Source organism: Meles meles, chromosome 20 (genome assembly GCF_922984935.1).
Source record: "Meles meles chromosome 20, mMelMel3.1 paternal haplotype, whole genome shotgun sequence".
Classification (NCBI taxonomy): domain Eukaryota; kingdom Metazoa; phylum Chordata; class Mammalia; order Carnivora; family Mustelidae; genus Meles; species Meles meles.
This window is the reverse complement of record NC_060085.1, coordinates 13,057,754-13,073,925: the sequence shown is the minus strand read 5'-3', so window position 1 is coordinate 13,073,925 and position 16,172 is coordinate 13,057,754. Positions and strand designations below refer to the sequence as shown.

Sequence of the window (16,172 nt, the reverse complement as noted above, 5' to 3'; positions counted from 1 at the left end):
GCCGCCCTGCGGGGCTCCAGACAGGCGGGCATCCTCCGTCGCCCCAGGAGTAGTGGTGATAGTGCCGCCTGTGACTCCGTTTCCCCTGGCCGGTGCGTCCTCTCGGGTCTGGCGCCAGGTACCCTGAGGAGGTGGGGGCTGGGAGCAGTCAAGCACTCCGGAAAGGCTGGAGCTGGGATTCCGCTCAGGTGAGTCCTCCGTGCCACCTGCCCCCACCACGGTCACCTGGAAAACAACGAGGGTCACAGCCACTGCACTGGACCAGCTTGGCACGAGCCCACACACCCCGCCTCACCTCTGCGCGCTCACAGCTCCTCCTCCACCTCCTGCAGGGCGTCCTCCATGGACAGCGGGGCGGGCCTGTGCTGCCTGATGTACTGTGGGGCAGAGGACAGAGGTGTCACCACAGTGGCCTCAGTCCCCCGAGGACTTTGGTGTTGGGAGGCGGCGCCTGTCCCCGTGGCTCCGGGACAGGCTGACAGAGAAAAAGGCGGGATGCCACATGACAATGCTGTGGAAATGAGAGACCAGAAGGCTCGGGTCTGAAAGGAAGAGTGACCGTGGCTGGGGGTGGGGCTGGTAAAGGGGGGGCTACCCGGGGAGCCGTCAGAGCACAGGGGGCCTGGGTGCCACTCCCAGGATGTGGGCCCAGTGCAGGCAGTGAGGAGCCACGGCGGGCTGCAGGCAGGAGACACGGGCAGACCCCTGGAGCTGTGTCCCATCAACCAATGGACAGGACCAACCAGAGGAAAAGGACTGCAGGGCTACAAGCGACAGTCTAGAATGGGGCAACTGTCGAGCAAACAACCCGTTTCCTTGAACAAATAAACTGCAAGGAGACATCAGAGAGATGGGGTGGGGTGGGGGGGGAGCAGGGGATACCTGTGGAGCACGGGTTCTCAAAGTGGGTCCCCCCCGTGGGCACGAGAGCCAAGAACCGCTGCTCTCTGTCCAGAAGACAAAAAAAACCCGGACAATCCAGATGTGTCTGGACTTTGGGTTCTGATGAAAACACAGTAACAAAATGTACAACTTGCACGAGACAAGTGGAAACCTAACACTGGATATCCAATGATACTAGGAAAAGCTCGTTGGCTCTGGTATTATAACGGTGTCCTGACCGTACTTTTCGAAAGTCCTTGTTTTGAGAACTGGGGACTGAAACGTTTGTAGATAAAAGGACAAAAGTCACCATGCAAAATAGCTCATAGAGTATGATGCCATTTCTATGTAGAAATACACATTAAATAGAATGTTATACCTATCACATGGTAATACATATTTGATAATACACGATAACACAATACTGTGTAGACTACGCATACTAGAGTGCGTGTTTACACTCGGAAAATCTGAAGAACATTGAGTTGTTAATGATCATCTCTGAAGTTACGGAGGGCTTTACAAACTACCTCTCTCTCTAACACCATTTTCATAAAATGAGAACAAATGTTTTATGACCAGACAAAAATTTGGGGAGAGAACAAGGTGTGACATTCTTGGCGCTTCAGCTCCCAGGACTGAGGAGAGAGGCCCCTGCGGGCCGCAGCTCGGGAAGGGTCTGCCGAGGGACAGGACCACCTCCTCCACCCCCCAAGGAGGCTGCCTTTGCTCCGAGGTCAGAGGCAGCCTCCTTGCGCTGGGACTGCAGGCGGCTGGGTCCACAGCGTCCCCGCAGCCCCCCCACCCCGGGCTAAGCACTGTCCCCTCCATGCACCGAGGCCCCTGCCTGCTCTCCCCGGAAGCGCAGCGTGCCGCGGTCACCTGTTTGGTTTCCTCCAGGGTGTGGTAGTGGAACGAGTCCCGGTCCAGGGACCGCAGCAGGGACCCGTGCAGGTGCCGGCTGGCCTCCACGAACTGCTGCGTCAGGCTCAGCTGCTGCTTCAGCATGTCATTGAGCGCCAACACGGCCGGGCTGTAGGCTGTCAGGGCTGCGCCGGCTCCGTGTCACTCGGGCCGCCTCCCCACCCGTGTGCCCCAGAGCAGGAGGAGGGGGCCGGCCGCGTGGGACCCACATGCTCTGCAGCACCCCCGTGCAGCCACATGGGGATGCCTTCTGGAAGGTACTGTCCCCCAAAGTACCCAAAGCCCCACCCCCCCCACCCCAGGTGCCCCTACCCTGGAGTGAGCGAGCTGCTTCCTGCGGGTGTCGTGGGGCTCCGGGAGCTGCGCGGGTGGGAAGCTCAGCGCCAGGAAGGAACGCGAGTCTTCACGCCCGACTGCAGTGGAAGCCTAGTCAGTCAGGACCCCCTGCCCCACGAGAACCTTCTTCATGCCACTGAACTGGACACTTAGAAATAGCTAAGAGGGGACATCTTATGTTATGTGGGGGTTTTTAAAAATTATTTATTTATTTGGTGGAGACAGAGCGAGCATGAGCAGAGAGAAGGGAGAAGGAGATTCACCCCCGAGCAGGGAGCCCGATGTGGACTCAATCCCAGGATCCTGAGATCATGACCTGAGCCGAAGGCAGAGGCTTAACCCACTGAGCCACCAAGGCATCCCATGGTATGTGTTCTTAAACACAAAACTAAAATAATAAAAAATACAACTAAAAAATAAAGTTTTCATTAAATTCAAAACACACTGAAAAATCGAAGTCGTGCAACCATCCAGAAGGCTCGTCGGGAGACTGCATAACAACACGGAACAAGCTCTGGGGTGCTAGCTAAGCGGGAGGGTTTTCTGAGAGGATATAAACAATCCTGTGGTTACAGCCACTGTATTTTAGTATCTCCATCTTTTAAAAAATTGAAAGGGGCAAAAACATAAGAGGTACTAGACAGATGCTAGTTTGTGTCTCTCAAGGGGTCAGTGGCCCCGTGGGGACCTGACACAGTCTGGGCTCCCATTGGCAGCTGCTAGGGCCTCCCCCGCCACAGGCCGGGAGGGCTGCCCGGGCCCCTGCCACTCCCCAGACTCAGCAAGGCTCCATGGCCCGGAGCTGCCGGGCTGGCCGCCACTCAGTACCAGCTGAGTGTCTTTGGGGGGAAAACTACTATGGATTCTGGACACAAAGGCACAGGGACACACACACAGGAATAGCCTGGCTGGGGTAGAGGGCTCAGAGTTGTGTCACTCGTGATTTCCCTGTTTTATCGGACATGGGTGTCCTTTGGCAAGACGGACCAAAGGATCACGGACACTCAGTCTGTCATCCGGGACCCTAGGAACCATGGCAGTTGCCTGTGACTGTGACAATCTCACCGTAGATTCCCCGAACCCGGCACTAATGTGGGGGCCTGCCCCACCCACGGTGGCCTGGAAGCTGCTCCCTCACCGCTGGGACCCGCACCCTCACCGCTGGGACCCGCCGCGCCAGACTGTTACCTTCTATCGAGTCTGCACTGACGACGTGACTGGCAATGGGCACAGGGTCCACATAGGCACCTCCTAGGGCAGGCCCGATGGCTGCCACACCGGCCCCTATCCCAGGGACAAAGGGGAAGGGGATGAGTGGGTAGGACACCTTCCATCAGTGGATGGGACGTGAGACATGAAGCTGATCCTTTCTCCTCTGAACAGGACAGGCCCCCCTTCTAGCTTTGTTAACCTCTTCCCCCTTTCAAACTTGGCCCAAGCCGGCCTCCATCCTTCTGCTAGCTTCTCCTGGCACAAGTCAGTTGAGCTGTCCCAAGTGGTCACTACGGTCATGTGGACTGGTAACGGTGGCATCAGGCCCTCCCCTCCCTCGGCCTTCTACAGGGCCATCTACAGGGCCACAGGCAGGCTTGGGAATGTGCCCTGATCTCAAAATCCGGTTTATTTAGGCCGTGTTTTCCTTGCCTTTCAATGTTAGGCCTAGCCCAGGAAAATGGTGTCAGCTACGTTTGATGACAAAACAATACAGAAATGCACACATTCGTCTGAGTCAGACAACCGGCTATGCTGTCGGGCAGCATGAGGCTGTGGAGACGAACGCATTGGTTTCCTGGGCTCCCAGAACCTTGACCACCTTCTAGCGATCTGACTTGCCACATCTGCCCGACTTTCCTCCCTGAGAAACAAGAGAATGGTCCTGCCCTATCCTGCTGTGCAGCCCAGGCTGATCGATGGCTAAGCGGCCTCAAATCAAAATGAACACCACAGGGGAACCGTACCCTGCCTCGCGCAGCCCAGGAATAAGCTCTGGCAACCCTGGGGGTGTCCATCAAAATGAGAAAAGAGAGCAGAGGGAGGCTTAAAAGAAAGGGACCTTTCCATTCAGGTGGCCAAGATTGAAGCTGGGGCCAAGAGAAACGTCTAGAAGGTCACACTGGTGTGAAGAGAAATGTCGGCCCGGGGCTACCACTTTTCAACCCTGATGGTGTGAGTGGCATCGCTGGGCACCGCAGGACATGGAGCAGCGCCCCTCGCCTCCATCCAGGAAACTGTCACTCGGCCACGACAGCCAGAACTGGCTCCAACCTGGCTGAGGTCCCCTGGGAACAGGATCGCCACATTGTGAACCACCGCCTTCGCTGTGGGACCTGAAACCCTTTGGGACGTTTTTGAGCTTGGGACGCAGTGGCAAACCCCCAAGGCAGCTGGCCCTCATCCTCGGAATAGGAAACTTGGCCCTGAGGCACCTCCCAAGCTGGCTAACGACAACGACCTGATCCCCCAGACCCTGAAGCTCTCCGTCGTGTTTCCAAGGATGCCCGCGCCATGCACCCCGAGAGTCCACGCCCCCCTCATGGGGCGCATCCGCTCACCCTCTGCCCAGTGGTAGGTGAAGGCGGGATCGAGGGTCTGCACGGCTGTCTCCTTCACGAGGACTCTCGTAACGTCCCTGACCTGCTTCTTCCAAGGCTTCAGTGTTGGCAGGGCAAGGTCCGACTGCAGACTTGCAGAGAATTCTGTCGAAGTGTCCAGCGTCCCGTCGGGACACTCCTCAGAACGGGCCCTCGACTCAGATGCTGTTTCAAAATCTTCCGAGTAAGCCGAGCTCACCGTGCTCGCCGTGGGCTCCCGAGACTTCGGCCTCGGGCTGGGAGCCGACGGCTCACTCAGGCGCTCTGAGACCTCGCTTAGAGTGGGGGCTCCCCCGGCCCGGGGGCTTCGGCTGGATGCCTCATCCCGCTGGCCTTCTTTCTAAAATGAAGAATGACAGAGGTGACTGGCATGTGGTTTTGTCCGAGCAGCGTGCTCAGAATACCGCTGCGTTGGAATGGGTCCCCGGGGGCCCAGCAGGAGAGGGTCCGCACTGGCCCTTCGGTGGCTTTGGGCAGGCCCAGGACTGGGAGCGGAGTGAGTCACTCTGGCACACGGCTGCCGCATTTGAGCACTGATGGCATGAGCCTGTGTCGGTGGCACGTGCACAAACTGCCACAATGTCATCATTCTGTATTATTACAACGTGCGCTCAGGAGTGAGGGGGTTACTGACACGGCAACAGTCACGACGGGGCACCGGGACGGGTACAGGTCAGTGTGGTGTTCTTACGGGGCGGTTTAAGGGGGACCTGCTTTGATCACCTGCTATGTTAAGCAGCCTTGTCCCGTTACCACCCAAATCAGGATCTTTCACCCGGGGTGTTCCTGACATTCCAAACTCAAACATTGTGTGCCACGGGGCCATCCTGTGCGGTGCGGGACCCTGAGCAGTGTCCCTGGCCACCACCCCAAGATGCAAGCAGCGCCCTCTACCCCAGTCATGACCAAAAATGTCTCCAGACACGCCAAGAGTCCCCTGGGGGTTAAGAACCACGGGCCTCGATGAGGCACCACCATTACAAACCTTTCCACGTCACCGAAGATGAAAAGCGACGTCAGCTGTACTTACTCTCTGTTCCAGGTCTGAGTTCTCGCTGACAGCTGGAGCCAGATCTTCAAGGGATAAAAGATTGATTCGAAAATCTGGAATCAAAAATGCAACAGGGCAACATTGACTCATTTGTTTCCTTAGGAGGTAGTGCTGAGTGCTAAGGATAGAAATGCAGGAAGTCGTCTCTGTCCTTAATGAGCCAGCACTGGGATCCACACGCCTCTTCTCCAAGTAGTAAATATTTTCCACTTTGTATCCTCAACTGTATCACAGTTACTCGGTGTAAACAAATGGATGTGGCTGTGTACCAATAAAACTTTATTTATAAAAACAGACACTGGGCCAGATGAGCAGATGACGGCAATGCAGTGAAGGACACGTGGTGTCAAACGTGCTCAAGGTATGGGCGGGTGGGGTGGGGGCCACCTCGGGCAGACACAAGACTAGACCCGAAGTGTCCAAGTTCCCATTTAGAGCCAGATAAGGGCACAGGAGCCTTAAGTGAACCAGCACTGGGCACGCCAAACGGCCCGTCGCCAGCACCTAACTCATGGGTGCTGGAGACTTGGGAGTAGAGAATCCTATGTGGAGTTCTGGTATTCCAGATTCCTCTTGACCCAACAAATGAGCCCGCCCTCCAGGCAGATGGGCAGCAAACATCAGCCAACACTGGCAGGAGCTCTACGACGTGGTTCAGTTCAGGCCCTGAAGCCCAGGAAGGGAGCGGGTGTGGTGAGAGAGGGAGAATGTGTGTGGCAGTGGGCACAGGGCTGGAGGCGAGGGGGCAAGGCCCACGCTGCCTGCCCCCCAACACTGGCGGCCCAAAGCCCCAGAATGAATCCCCCTCATCACCGCAATCCTGGGAGGTCACCCCTCCCCCGAGCTGACTCCGCCACTCGCCACAGTTCACATAGCAGGCGGGTGCAAAGACAACCCCGGAACAGCATCTGCGTGGAAAGGCGTCCTGGCTGGACTGAGCAAAGGCACTGGGGTGATTCTGGACTTGAGCACTTTGGAACAGCGCTGGCACAGGCTGAGGAACAACATCCTCATCATGTCAGGTCATGCTTCGCATGCACAGTCTCACAAGCATGGCTCTGTCCCCACCTCATAGATGAGGAAACTGAGGCACAGAGAGCCCAAGACTGCACAGCCAGTAAGAGGTGAGGCCAGGACGTCCATGCCAGCTATGTCAGACCCTAAACTCAGAATGTATTCACTGCTCCGAGCTTGCCTCCCTCTCTGAGGCCACATCTGGATGAGGGAGGGCAGGGACCGGCCACCAGGAGAGAGCCCTCCGGGCCGGCAGTGAGGGCATAGAGGCAGTGGGACTGGCCGTACATGGGGCTGGCGGGCAAGGACACTTACTTACCAGCCCCTCAGGCCCAAGGATCAAAACCACGGTTAGCGAGGGGTCACATGCCATCCTGTAGATGGCAGCCACTGAGGGTGCCCCAAGGGGCTTCTCACACCCCTAAGGAGGGCACCTGTGTTGGCAACACCCCCCCCACACCCCCGTCTCGGCAGAGCTGCTGTGGCCCCACTGCGGCATTCACACCCACATTAGTCTGTGATGGGGTTCGGGCATACTGAGTATTTCAGGCTGAAGGAACTTGACCCATGGCAGGTGCTTCGAGAATTCTCTGTCCTTCTGCCCTGAAGCAGCTCATGAGACTCTCCCGTGAGAAGTGCCCTCCCTCCACTTGCAGGAAAGGAGCCTCCTCTTTCCAAGATGGGGGGGATGCCAAGAGGAACCCTAGAAGGCCTCTAAGTGTGCCCATTTCCTACCCCTAGCTCATTGTCTTTTGTCCAATCACGTTTTTCCATGGCTTCCCACTCCTCATCGAGCCTAGCATAAAACGTTCACACACAACTGTCTCGCCGGGCATCCGTTTCCAGGAAGGCTCCCATGTTACGTAAAACTTATACTGGATATTTACTTAACATCTGTATGCTTTTCTCCTGTGAATCTATCTTTGGTCCCAGGGCCCCGGCTGAGACCGTGGAAAAGCCTTTTTCCTCCCCTACTGCTGAGTCACAAGTTCTGGGTCCCCCAGCACGCAGTGGGTGGGCAGGGCGCTCATGGGCCTGTTGGTCATCAAGCTCCCGCCAACACAACACTTGGCACAGGCCGGCGCCCACTGGGCCCTCGAGACCCAGTTTAACTTGGCTCTCACAACGAAATGCCCCAGACGGAAGACGTAAGCATTAGCTACACATCTTTTTCCTTTCTTTTTTTTTTTTTTAAGATTTTATTTATTCATTTGACGGGCAGAGATCACAAGTAGGCAGAGAGAGGGGGGGAAGCAGGCTCCCCACTGAGCAGAGAGCCCGATGCGGGACTCGATCCCAGGACCCTGAGATTATGACCCGAGCCAAAGGCAGAGGCTTTAACCCACTGAGCCACCCAGGCGCCCTTCCTTCTTTTTTTAAATATATGTAATATTAAGATAAAAATAATGTTGGCGCACGTGGGTGGCACAGTTGGTTAAGCGTCTGACTCTTGGTTTCAGCTCATGACCCCAGGGTTGTGGGATCAGGCCCTGTACAGAGCTCTGAGCTCGGTGGGGAGTCAGCTTGGGATTCGCTCTCTCTCTCTCTGCCCTACCCCTGGCTCATGCTCTCTCTCCCTTTCAAATAAAAAAAAATCTTTTTTGAAAAAAAGATAAAAATAATGTTGAATAACATTGAAATAATAGAAATTTCTAATTTTGACTGGTTAGAGATTTCCTTTTCCGAATTTAAAAAAGAAAGGAGGTAAGCTTCTCTTTTGCCTGAAGGAGCACCGAGTCGCCCTTCTGCCGTATGTGGTTCTACGATTTTGTCCTCGGATCATTGCTCCCACTGGTCAGGGTCACTGGATGAAGACATTAGAGATAGAACACAGATCTGACTTGGCCCCTCCACCAAGAAAGGAGGTCAGGTAGCAGAGGCTGTAGCGTGAGCCATGCGCTCCCCGTGGCAATGCCCAGTGACCCCACCTCCCCTGCCAGGGACCCTCCAGATGGACTCGCCCTTCCCACCCAGGGTGACAGCTGGGCACAGGGCTGTGGGTTACCGTTCAGGCTGTCATCTGCAGCTTCTGAGAGTGACTCATCACAAGGCCCAACCTCACTCCTTCGGGGGGAGGAGGAGAGCTTGTCCTGCCGCACCACAGAGGCTGACTCTGGAGAGGGGCCAGTGATGGGAAGCGATGCCGTGTGGGTGGCCGTGTCCCCCGAAGTGTGAGTCTGTGAGGAGCGAGCTCTAGAACGTGCGCTGCAGAGGGTCCCGTCTGCGGACTGTAAGCCTGGCAGACGTGATGTCCGAAATGACTTTGGGCTGGAAAGCTCCTCACTGGGTGGCGAAAGGATTCTTGGCTGAGTTGGGATCCGATCCTACTTTGGCAGAAATAAGTGAAATTACTTACAAACAGGTAACAATGGAGTCCTTGCCACTGAACAACGTGGCCGGACTGGGGCATGAGGCCAAGAATCAGTGATCAAATAGTTCTTTCCGTGCCTCTTTTCTCTCCCTCTCCCTCCCCTCATTTCTAGAGGTCAAGCTACAACCTTTAGACAAGGTAATACTGGGACCAGAAATACTCCACAAATAATCAGAAATATCACTTGGCTTTCAAACAAATTTTGTTAGTTACACCTTTTCTAAATTAATGCCCCTGAAGGGCACCTGGGTGGCTCAAGCAGTTAAGCGTCTGCCTTGGGATCAGGCCATGATCTCAGGGTCCTGAGATCAAGTCCCGCATCGGGCTCCATGTGCAGCTCAGAGTCTGCTTAAGGATTCTCTCCCTCTCCTCCTCCCCCTTCCCCCACTCATGCTCTCTTCCTCACTCCCTCTCAAATGAATAAATAAAATCTTTTTAAAAATAAGTAAATAAAATTAGTTAATTAATTACGGCCCCTGAGTATATGATCTATGGTAGCCTGGACCTTCAACAGAATCAAAACGTATATACAGATATTTTTCCCCCTTAAAATGCAGCTTTCCCATCATTTCACACCCACGAAGATGGCTCTAGTCGCCAGTGTTAGCTCTGATCACAAGGGCTGATCACAAGGACGCCGTGGAGAAAGTAGAACCCCCGTGCACTGGTGGCGGGAAGGCAAATGGCGCAGCTGCTGTCGAAGGCAGCTTGGCCTTGGCCTTGCAGTACGTCACACACAGAAGGACGGCTGGGCCCAGCATCTGCACTCACAAGGACAGGCCGCAGAGAATGGAAGACAGGGGCTCAAACAGATATGTGTACACAAGGTTCATAACAGTACTACTGACAAACAGCGAGAAGGTGGAAAAGACCCAAATGCCCAACATGGATGGCGGATAGGTAAGCCGTAGTATATTCACGCAATGGAGCCTTACTCGGCCGTGAAAAGGCATGAAGGTCTGCCACGTGCTACAGTGTGGATGAATGTCGAAAACATTACGCGGAGCAGAAGCGGCCAGTCACAGAAGGCCACATACTGGACGATTCCACGTCTAGGAAAAGGCCCCACCAGGCAAATCCACAGAGACCAAAAGCCGACTAGAAGTTGCCAGGGGCTGGGGGAGGGGAAGATGAGAAGTGATTATTTAACAGGTACAGGGTCTGGGGCCGCTGAAGATGTTCTGGAACCAGACAGAGGCGGTGGTTGTACAACATCCGGACGGACTAAATGGCGCTGACTTGTTCATCTCGCAAATGTTACTTTTAGGTGATGTGAATTTCATCTCAACTGAAAAAAATGCGAGCGCAGCGATGCCACGTCTCCTGTGTGGGGCCGCTGATGTGGGGCCACTGGCGAGCAGTCACACGCAGTGCTGACCCGAAGTGCGCACACTTCCTCCAGATATGGTAAACTGCCTAAACTGCCCCAAATCCCGGTACCCGGAGAGCAGGCCCCACAACAGGGAGCCGGGACTGGCTGGAGCCCAACGGTTCCTTGTCAAACCCCTTCCTTGGCAGCCCAGGGGAGACGGCTGCCATCGAGTCTCTAGCGCCGCGACACAAAGAGCAGACTCGAGGCTTCGTTAAGAATAGGGACACTCGGGGTGCCTGGGGGCTCAGTTAAGCTTCTATCTCTTGATTTCCACTCAGGTCATGATCTCAGTGTCCTGAGATCAAGCCCCACGTCGGGCTCCACAGTGGGCATGGAGCCTGCTTAAGATTCTCTCTCTCCCCACCTCTGTCCCTACCCTTGCTTGTGCCCTCTCTAAAATAAATAAAATCTTTAAAAGAAGAAAAAGGAGGGGGGGAGGAGGGGGAGGAGGGGAGAGGGAGGGGGAAGGGAAGGGGAGGGGGAGAGGGAGAAGGTGGGGGAGAGGGAGAGGGAGAAAAAGAAGTAGTAGGAGGAGGAGCAGCAGCAGCAGCATCCGACTCTTGGTTTCAGCACAGGTCATGATCTGAGCGTCGTGGATCGAGCCCTGCCTCCGGCTCCACACTCAGCAGGGAGTCTGGTTAAAGTTTCTCTCTCCCTTTGCCCCATTCCCTCCAAATAAATGAATCAATCTTTAAAATAATAATAAGTACATGCAAACCTTACCGAGAATAGTTTTGTCCGTTCTTTTTCACTAACTTTGGGGCCTCTGAAATGTTGACTCGTGTATGTTTCTTTTTCTCTAGAAGATTCCATCAAGCTTCCAAGCAGCTCTTTCATTTCCTCCTCATCGCTGTCTGGAGAAGCTAGTTTTCTAGCAGGTTTTTTCTCTTTGGGTGTTTGAAAATTCCTCTCTTTTCCAAAATGTGCTTCGGGGAAAGTATTTTCAATGGGTGGTTCCCTCCTCTTGAGAAACTTACTGACCTTCCCATTCTGCGCGCCGCTCTCAGCCACACAAATTTCATGGGCTTGTTTCTGGGAGGTTTTTTCCAGTCTGTGAGAAGAAAGTTTGACTGTACTCCTGGGAGGGATTGTGTCTGTGCTCTTTGGAAGACTCTCCCCAGAGGTCTTCAGATCAGAGTCCATGTCTGACAAAACCATCTGCGCCTTCCGGTTCATAATCTTGGTTTCTATCTGAGCCAGCTTTGTGAGCGCGGCGCTGGCCCTGAGCTTCGAGGCAGTGGTCGGGGGTCTCCCCGAGGAGAGCTTGTGCCCACCATCCACAACAGCCTTCTCTTTCAGGACTGAGTGTTTTACACCCATGGTTTGGTTTCCTTTTAGAAATCTGCTATGAGCGGGTGCTATCTTGGTAAGACTTCTACTGATTTTCAAGTTTCTGATTTCTTCCATTTTTGAATCTTCTAAGGAAATATCACTAAAATCACCAAAAATATTGCACGTGGGATAGCTGGCTCTTCTTATGGAAGCCATTCTAGGGAGTAAAGAAAGAAAATACAGAGTGGGTGGCTCAGTCGGTTAAGCATCTGCCTTCAGCTCAGGTCACGATCCTGGGGTCCTGGGATCGAGCCCCACCGTCGGGCTCCCTGATCAGTAAGCCAGCTTCTCCCTCTTCCTCTGCCTGTTGCTCCTGCCTGCTGTGTTCCCTCTCTCTGTCAAATAAATAAATACATAAATCTTAAAAAAAAAAAAAAAAAAAAGGATGGGGCACCTGGGTGGCTCAGTGGATTGGGCCTCCGCCTTTGGCTCAGGTTATGATCTCGGGTCCTGGAATCGTGCACCGCATTGGGCTCTCTGCTCGGTGGAGGGCCTACTTCCCCTTCTCTCTCTGCCTACTTGTGATATCTCTCTCTGTGTCTAATAAATAAATAAAATCTTAAAAAAAGAATAACTGGCATTCCTATTGTGAATTCGTATCTTTCAATGCCTCCCATTTGAGAGCTCAGACCCCTCCTCGCAGTCGGCTAGAGCCTTCCCTTCAAGCCCCCGGCTGACAATGAAAACATCAACACGCAGCAGCACCAAGTGAATTACCGTTCTATGCCACGTCTACAGTGAGACATGTTAAATGTCAAAGAGAAGAGCCAGTGCTTCTCAGGCTCCAGCAGTGTCCCCAGCGCTCTGCTCAGAGCTGTATTATCTCACTTAATTCTTGTGTAACCCTGAGTCGGTTACTGTCATCCCCTTTTACAGAAGAGACCAAGAGTGCTCGCTTCGGCAGCACATATACTAAAATTGGAACGAGACCAAGAAAAGCCCCTAAAGGGTAGGTCAACAGTCAAGGTCACCAGTTGAGGTCACCTGGCTGGTGGATCAGCAGAGCCGAATTCAAAGCTCGGGTCTGGTACCAAAAGCCCTCTTCTTCCCCACCATGCTTCATGGCCTGGCCGGTTACACCACCACTTGCTTCCCAAATCAAGGTTCCTCCTTTACCCAACTGTCCCCAGCTTTCTCACAAAGAATGGCTCAAATACAATCTGTATATTTAAGGAGCCCCCCCAGAATATCACACTTTAAGTGTGAAAACCACTGCCCTGGAAGGATGCAGGGGCTACGGACAGACACAGCACCACCCACCAAATGTCGGCTGCATGTTGTGTGTACATGCTGGTGTACGTTCTTTGGGGGAGAGAGGCCAGTGCTTTCACCATATTCTCAGAGTTCCCATGCGTCGTCCCTAAGAGAATAAAAATGACACACTACAAGATTTCCAAAGGTTTTCAAAAAGTTTAAAATCTTGCAAAGTGGGAAAATACAGCACAAGTGGGTGTGTGTTTGCTGCAGCCCCTTTAGTAAAGAACACGGCAACAGCAAGGAGAGTGGGAAATGCAGAGACCCCACGCCCTGGCGAGTCCACGTCTGGAAATTTACCTACAATTACACTCGGAAACATACACACAGACGCATGTTCAAGGAATGTCACAGCAGTATTGTTTGTACTCGTCAAAAACCTGAACCCATCCATAGAGACCTGGTGCGATCCAGAAGAGCGCGTGCAGATGAGGGCACACGATACAGCCATTAAAAGGAGCGAGGGACATCTGCCTGCATGATAAGGTTGCCAGCATGATATTACATGAGGCAGAAAAGACAAGATGTGCAACCATTGCTTGTTCCCATACTGTCTGAATGTCTTAGCAAGACCATGCATTATTACTATTTTTTTAATTCACTGTGAGACCTAAAAAAGCCTTTTTCCCCATCCCTGTCCACTTGGAAAACAAGCTTACTGGGATTGCCAGATTAAATACAGGACACCTGGTGATTTGAATTGATGATAAACAGTAAATAATTTCTAAAATATAAGTATGACCCTATTTTTTTTTTTTTAGGTAGGCTCCACTCTCACTGCGGAGCCCAACATGGGCCTAAACTCACAACTCTAAGACCAAGACCTGAGCCGAGATCAAGAGTTGATGCCTAACTGACCAAGCCACCCAGGCATCCGAACCAAATATCTTTACACGAAAAAGTAGTAGGTTCCAACATTTTCAGACTAAAAATTTTTGGTTATCTGGAATTCAAATTCAACTGGTGTCCCGTATTTTTATTTGTTAAATCTGGCAACCTTATAACCTCTGCGCCTTTCAACCCTGAACTCAATTATTTTGTGCAAGGAAAAGTATTTAACCCAGACCTAAGATTTTGTGTAAGTGTGAATTATCTTTCTTTTAGTCTCTGTTTCTCTGCCTGGTGTGCTTGCCTACTTGTCCCCATCTTAATCACCTGGGTACTAAGGCCTGAGCTGGGTACTAACAGTACTAACTAACCTAGCACAGGCCTGACCACAGAGAATACAAAACCACACCCAAGAGTAACAGTGGATTCCTAGCCTGTGTGACACTGGGCAAGTTACTTAACCACTTTGTGCTTCAGCTTGCTCATCTGTAGAAAGGTGGTAATAACTATGACCTTCACAGGATTCCTATGTTTATTGTAGGGCATGGAATAAATAGTAAGATTTAGATAGTAATATTTAGAATACCTGCTTTTAACGAGCTTTTAGCTGGAAGGACGTGGTAAAGAGGAAGCGGAGGCACATCGACAGCTACCTTTATTAATATTTTTGTAACTGAAGCTCAGGAGAGGATATGGCCCCGGCCATTCTGCGGGTCAGAGGGAAAGCCCAACTGCCACACCAGGTTTTTCAGCATCTAGCTCTTCTGAAAGTTTCCCTAGGTTTAAAAATAAGTCAATAATGGTTAAAGAGGCACATTTTGTTATATCCATTTCATCACAGGCTGATGTATTTTTAAAACACACAATTAAAAATAAACCATAGGCAAAAGATATGAACAGACACTGCCCTGAACCAAAAAAAAAAAAAAAAAAAAAAAAAAAGGCAAAGAGATGAATGGCCATCCAACACATGAAAAGACCTTCAGTGTCACTAGTCATTAGGCAAATGCAAATCGAAGCCACCAGATCCCACTTCACAGCCACTACAATGCCTACAATCAAAACTGCAGATAACAAGACTGGGGGAGGACGTGAAAAAACTGGAACCCTCCTACACTGTCATGGGGGATTGTAAAATGGTACAGGGGCCAATTCAGAAGACAGTATGACAGCTCCCACCTAGTCCAAGATGACTGAAATGTATGTAAACGTTCATAAGAGTAGACAAGAAGTGGAAACAACCCAAAAGTCCATTAACTAGTGAATGCATGAGAACTGAGGTCCATCCATAAACGAAATACTATCCAGCAAGAAGAAAAGAATATAAAGATACACACAACAACGTGAATGCATTTCGGACACATCATGCAAAGGGAAAGGAACCAGACGCAAACAAAACAAAAAACAAACCCAAAAACCAAAACAAAACCCCACACACTGTATGATCCCATTCATAAGGATCATCCAGAAACAACAAATCTCAACAGTCGCGAAGAACCTCAGTGGTTGCCTGGGGCTGGGAGTGGGAGTGAGGAGGGCCTGCAAAGGGCCAGGAGGGATATCCTTGGGGCGACGGAAAAGTCCTAAAGCTGGATCGTGGTGATGGCCGCACCACTCAGCAAACTTACAAATCAAAGTAACTGAGTTGTACACCGAAGGGGGTGAATTGTATGGTACGTAAACGAATCTTCAGTCAAGTTGTTAAAAATAAGTAAACCTAACCCTGAAAACACTGGCCCCTTCAGGCCATCGGGCTCTTCCCTACCGCCGGGAGCTACCCACTCCCGACCACGCTCCCAAGTGGGCCCGACGAGGAAACAGAGTGAGGCGCCGGGCCGCCCTCCCGTCGCCCTCCCAGCCCAGCCTCAGAACACTCCCCTTTTCCCGCAACTCCTGTCCGGAGTCCAGCCGCCAAGCCCGGCGGGAGCCCAGCCAACCCGTCCCACCTCCTCCCACGATGTCCATCCGCAGAGGCCGCCACCCGGCTTCGGCCAAACACTGCGGCCAGATGGGACCGTTGCCCCGGGCAACAGCGCTAGGGCGGAAAAAGACTACATATCCCGGCGCGCGCCGCGTTCCGAGGACCAATGGGACCCCAGGTCACAATCGCGGGGCGTCATGGGAGTAATAGTGCCGGGGCGGGCCCGGCGTGCACTGCGCGCTGGGGGCCAATGGAGCCTCAGATCACAATCGCGAGGCGTGACGGGAGTTGTAGTT

At 52.7% G+C, this 16,172-nt stretch overlaps 1 protein-coding gene across 6 annotated transcripts; it reads right to left on the bottom strand.

The window, feature by feature from the left end:
- Positions 1–25: 25 nt before the first annotated feature.
- On the bottom strand, positions 26–15,975 carry C20H19orf44 (chromosome 20 C19orf44 homolog). 6 transcript variants are annotated; one of them, XM_045991855.1, is made up of 9 exons: positions 14,542–14,839; positions 11,265–12,030; positions 8,804–9,122; positions 5,764–5,837; positions 4,695–5,073; positions 3,331–3,426; positions 1,765–1,931; positions 296–377; positions 26–225 (listed from the first exon to the last, which is right to left on the bottom strand). In XM_045991855.1, the coding sequence occupies exons 2-8, from the start codon at positions 12,027–12,029 to the stop codon at positions 306–308; spliced, it is 1,872 nt and encodes a 623-aa protein (XP_045847811.1). In that variant the 5' UTR covers position 12,030; positions 14,542–14,839; the 3' UTR covers positions 26–225; positions 296–305. The 6 variants fall into 6 exon arrangements, with proteins under 6 accessions (XP_045847811.1, XP_045847812.1, XP_045847808.1 ...); XM_045991856.1 differs by lacking the exons at positions 26–225; positions 296–377 and adding an exon at positions 883–947 and having other exon boundaries at positions 14,542–14,840; XM_045991852.1 differs by lacking the exons at positions 26–225; positions 296–377 and adding an exon at positions 15,902–15,975 and having other exon boundaries at positions 1,793–2,219; positions 14,542–14,731.
- Positions 15,976–16,172: the final 197 nt, after the last annotated feature.

What these genes read in the sequence shown, in the direction of transcription:
- C20H19orf44 (XM_045991852.1), bottom strand. Translation starts at nt 12,029, where the DNA reads ATGGCTTCCATAAGAAGAGCCAGCTATCCCACGTGCAATATTTTTGGT. An exon ending in AACGGACAAAACTATTCTCG is followed by an intron (nt 9,123 to 11,264) that starts GTAAGGTTTGCA and finishes CTGCCAAAGTAG; the next exon opens with GATCGGATCCCAACTCAGCC. An exon ending in CAGTGCAGACTCGATAGAAG is followed by an intron (nt 2,220 to 3,330) that starts GTAACAGTCTGG and finishes CTTCCACTGCAG; the next exon opens with TCGGGCGTGAAGACTCGCGT.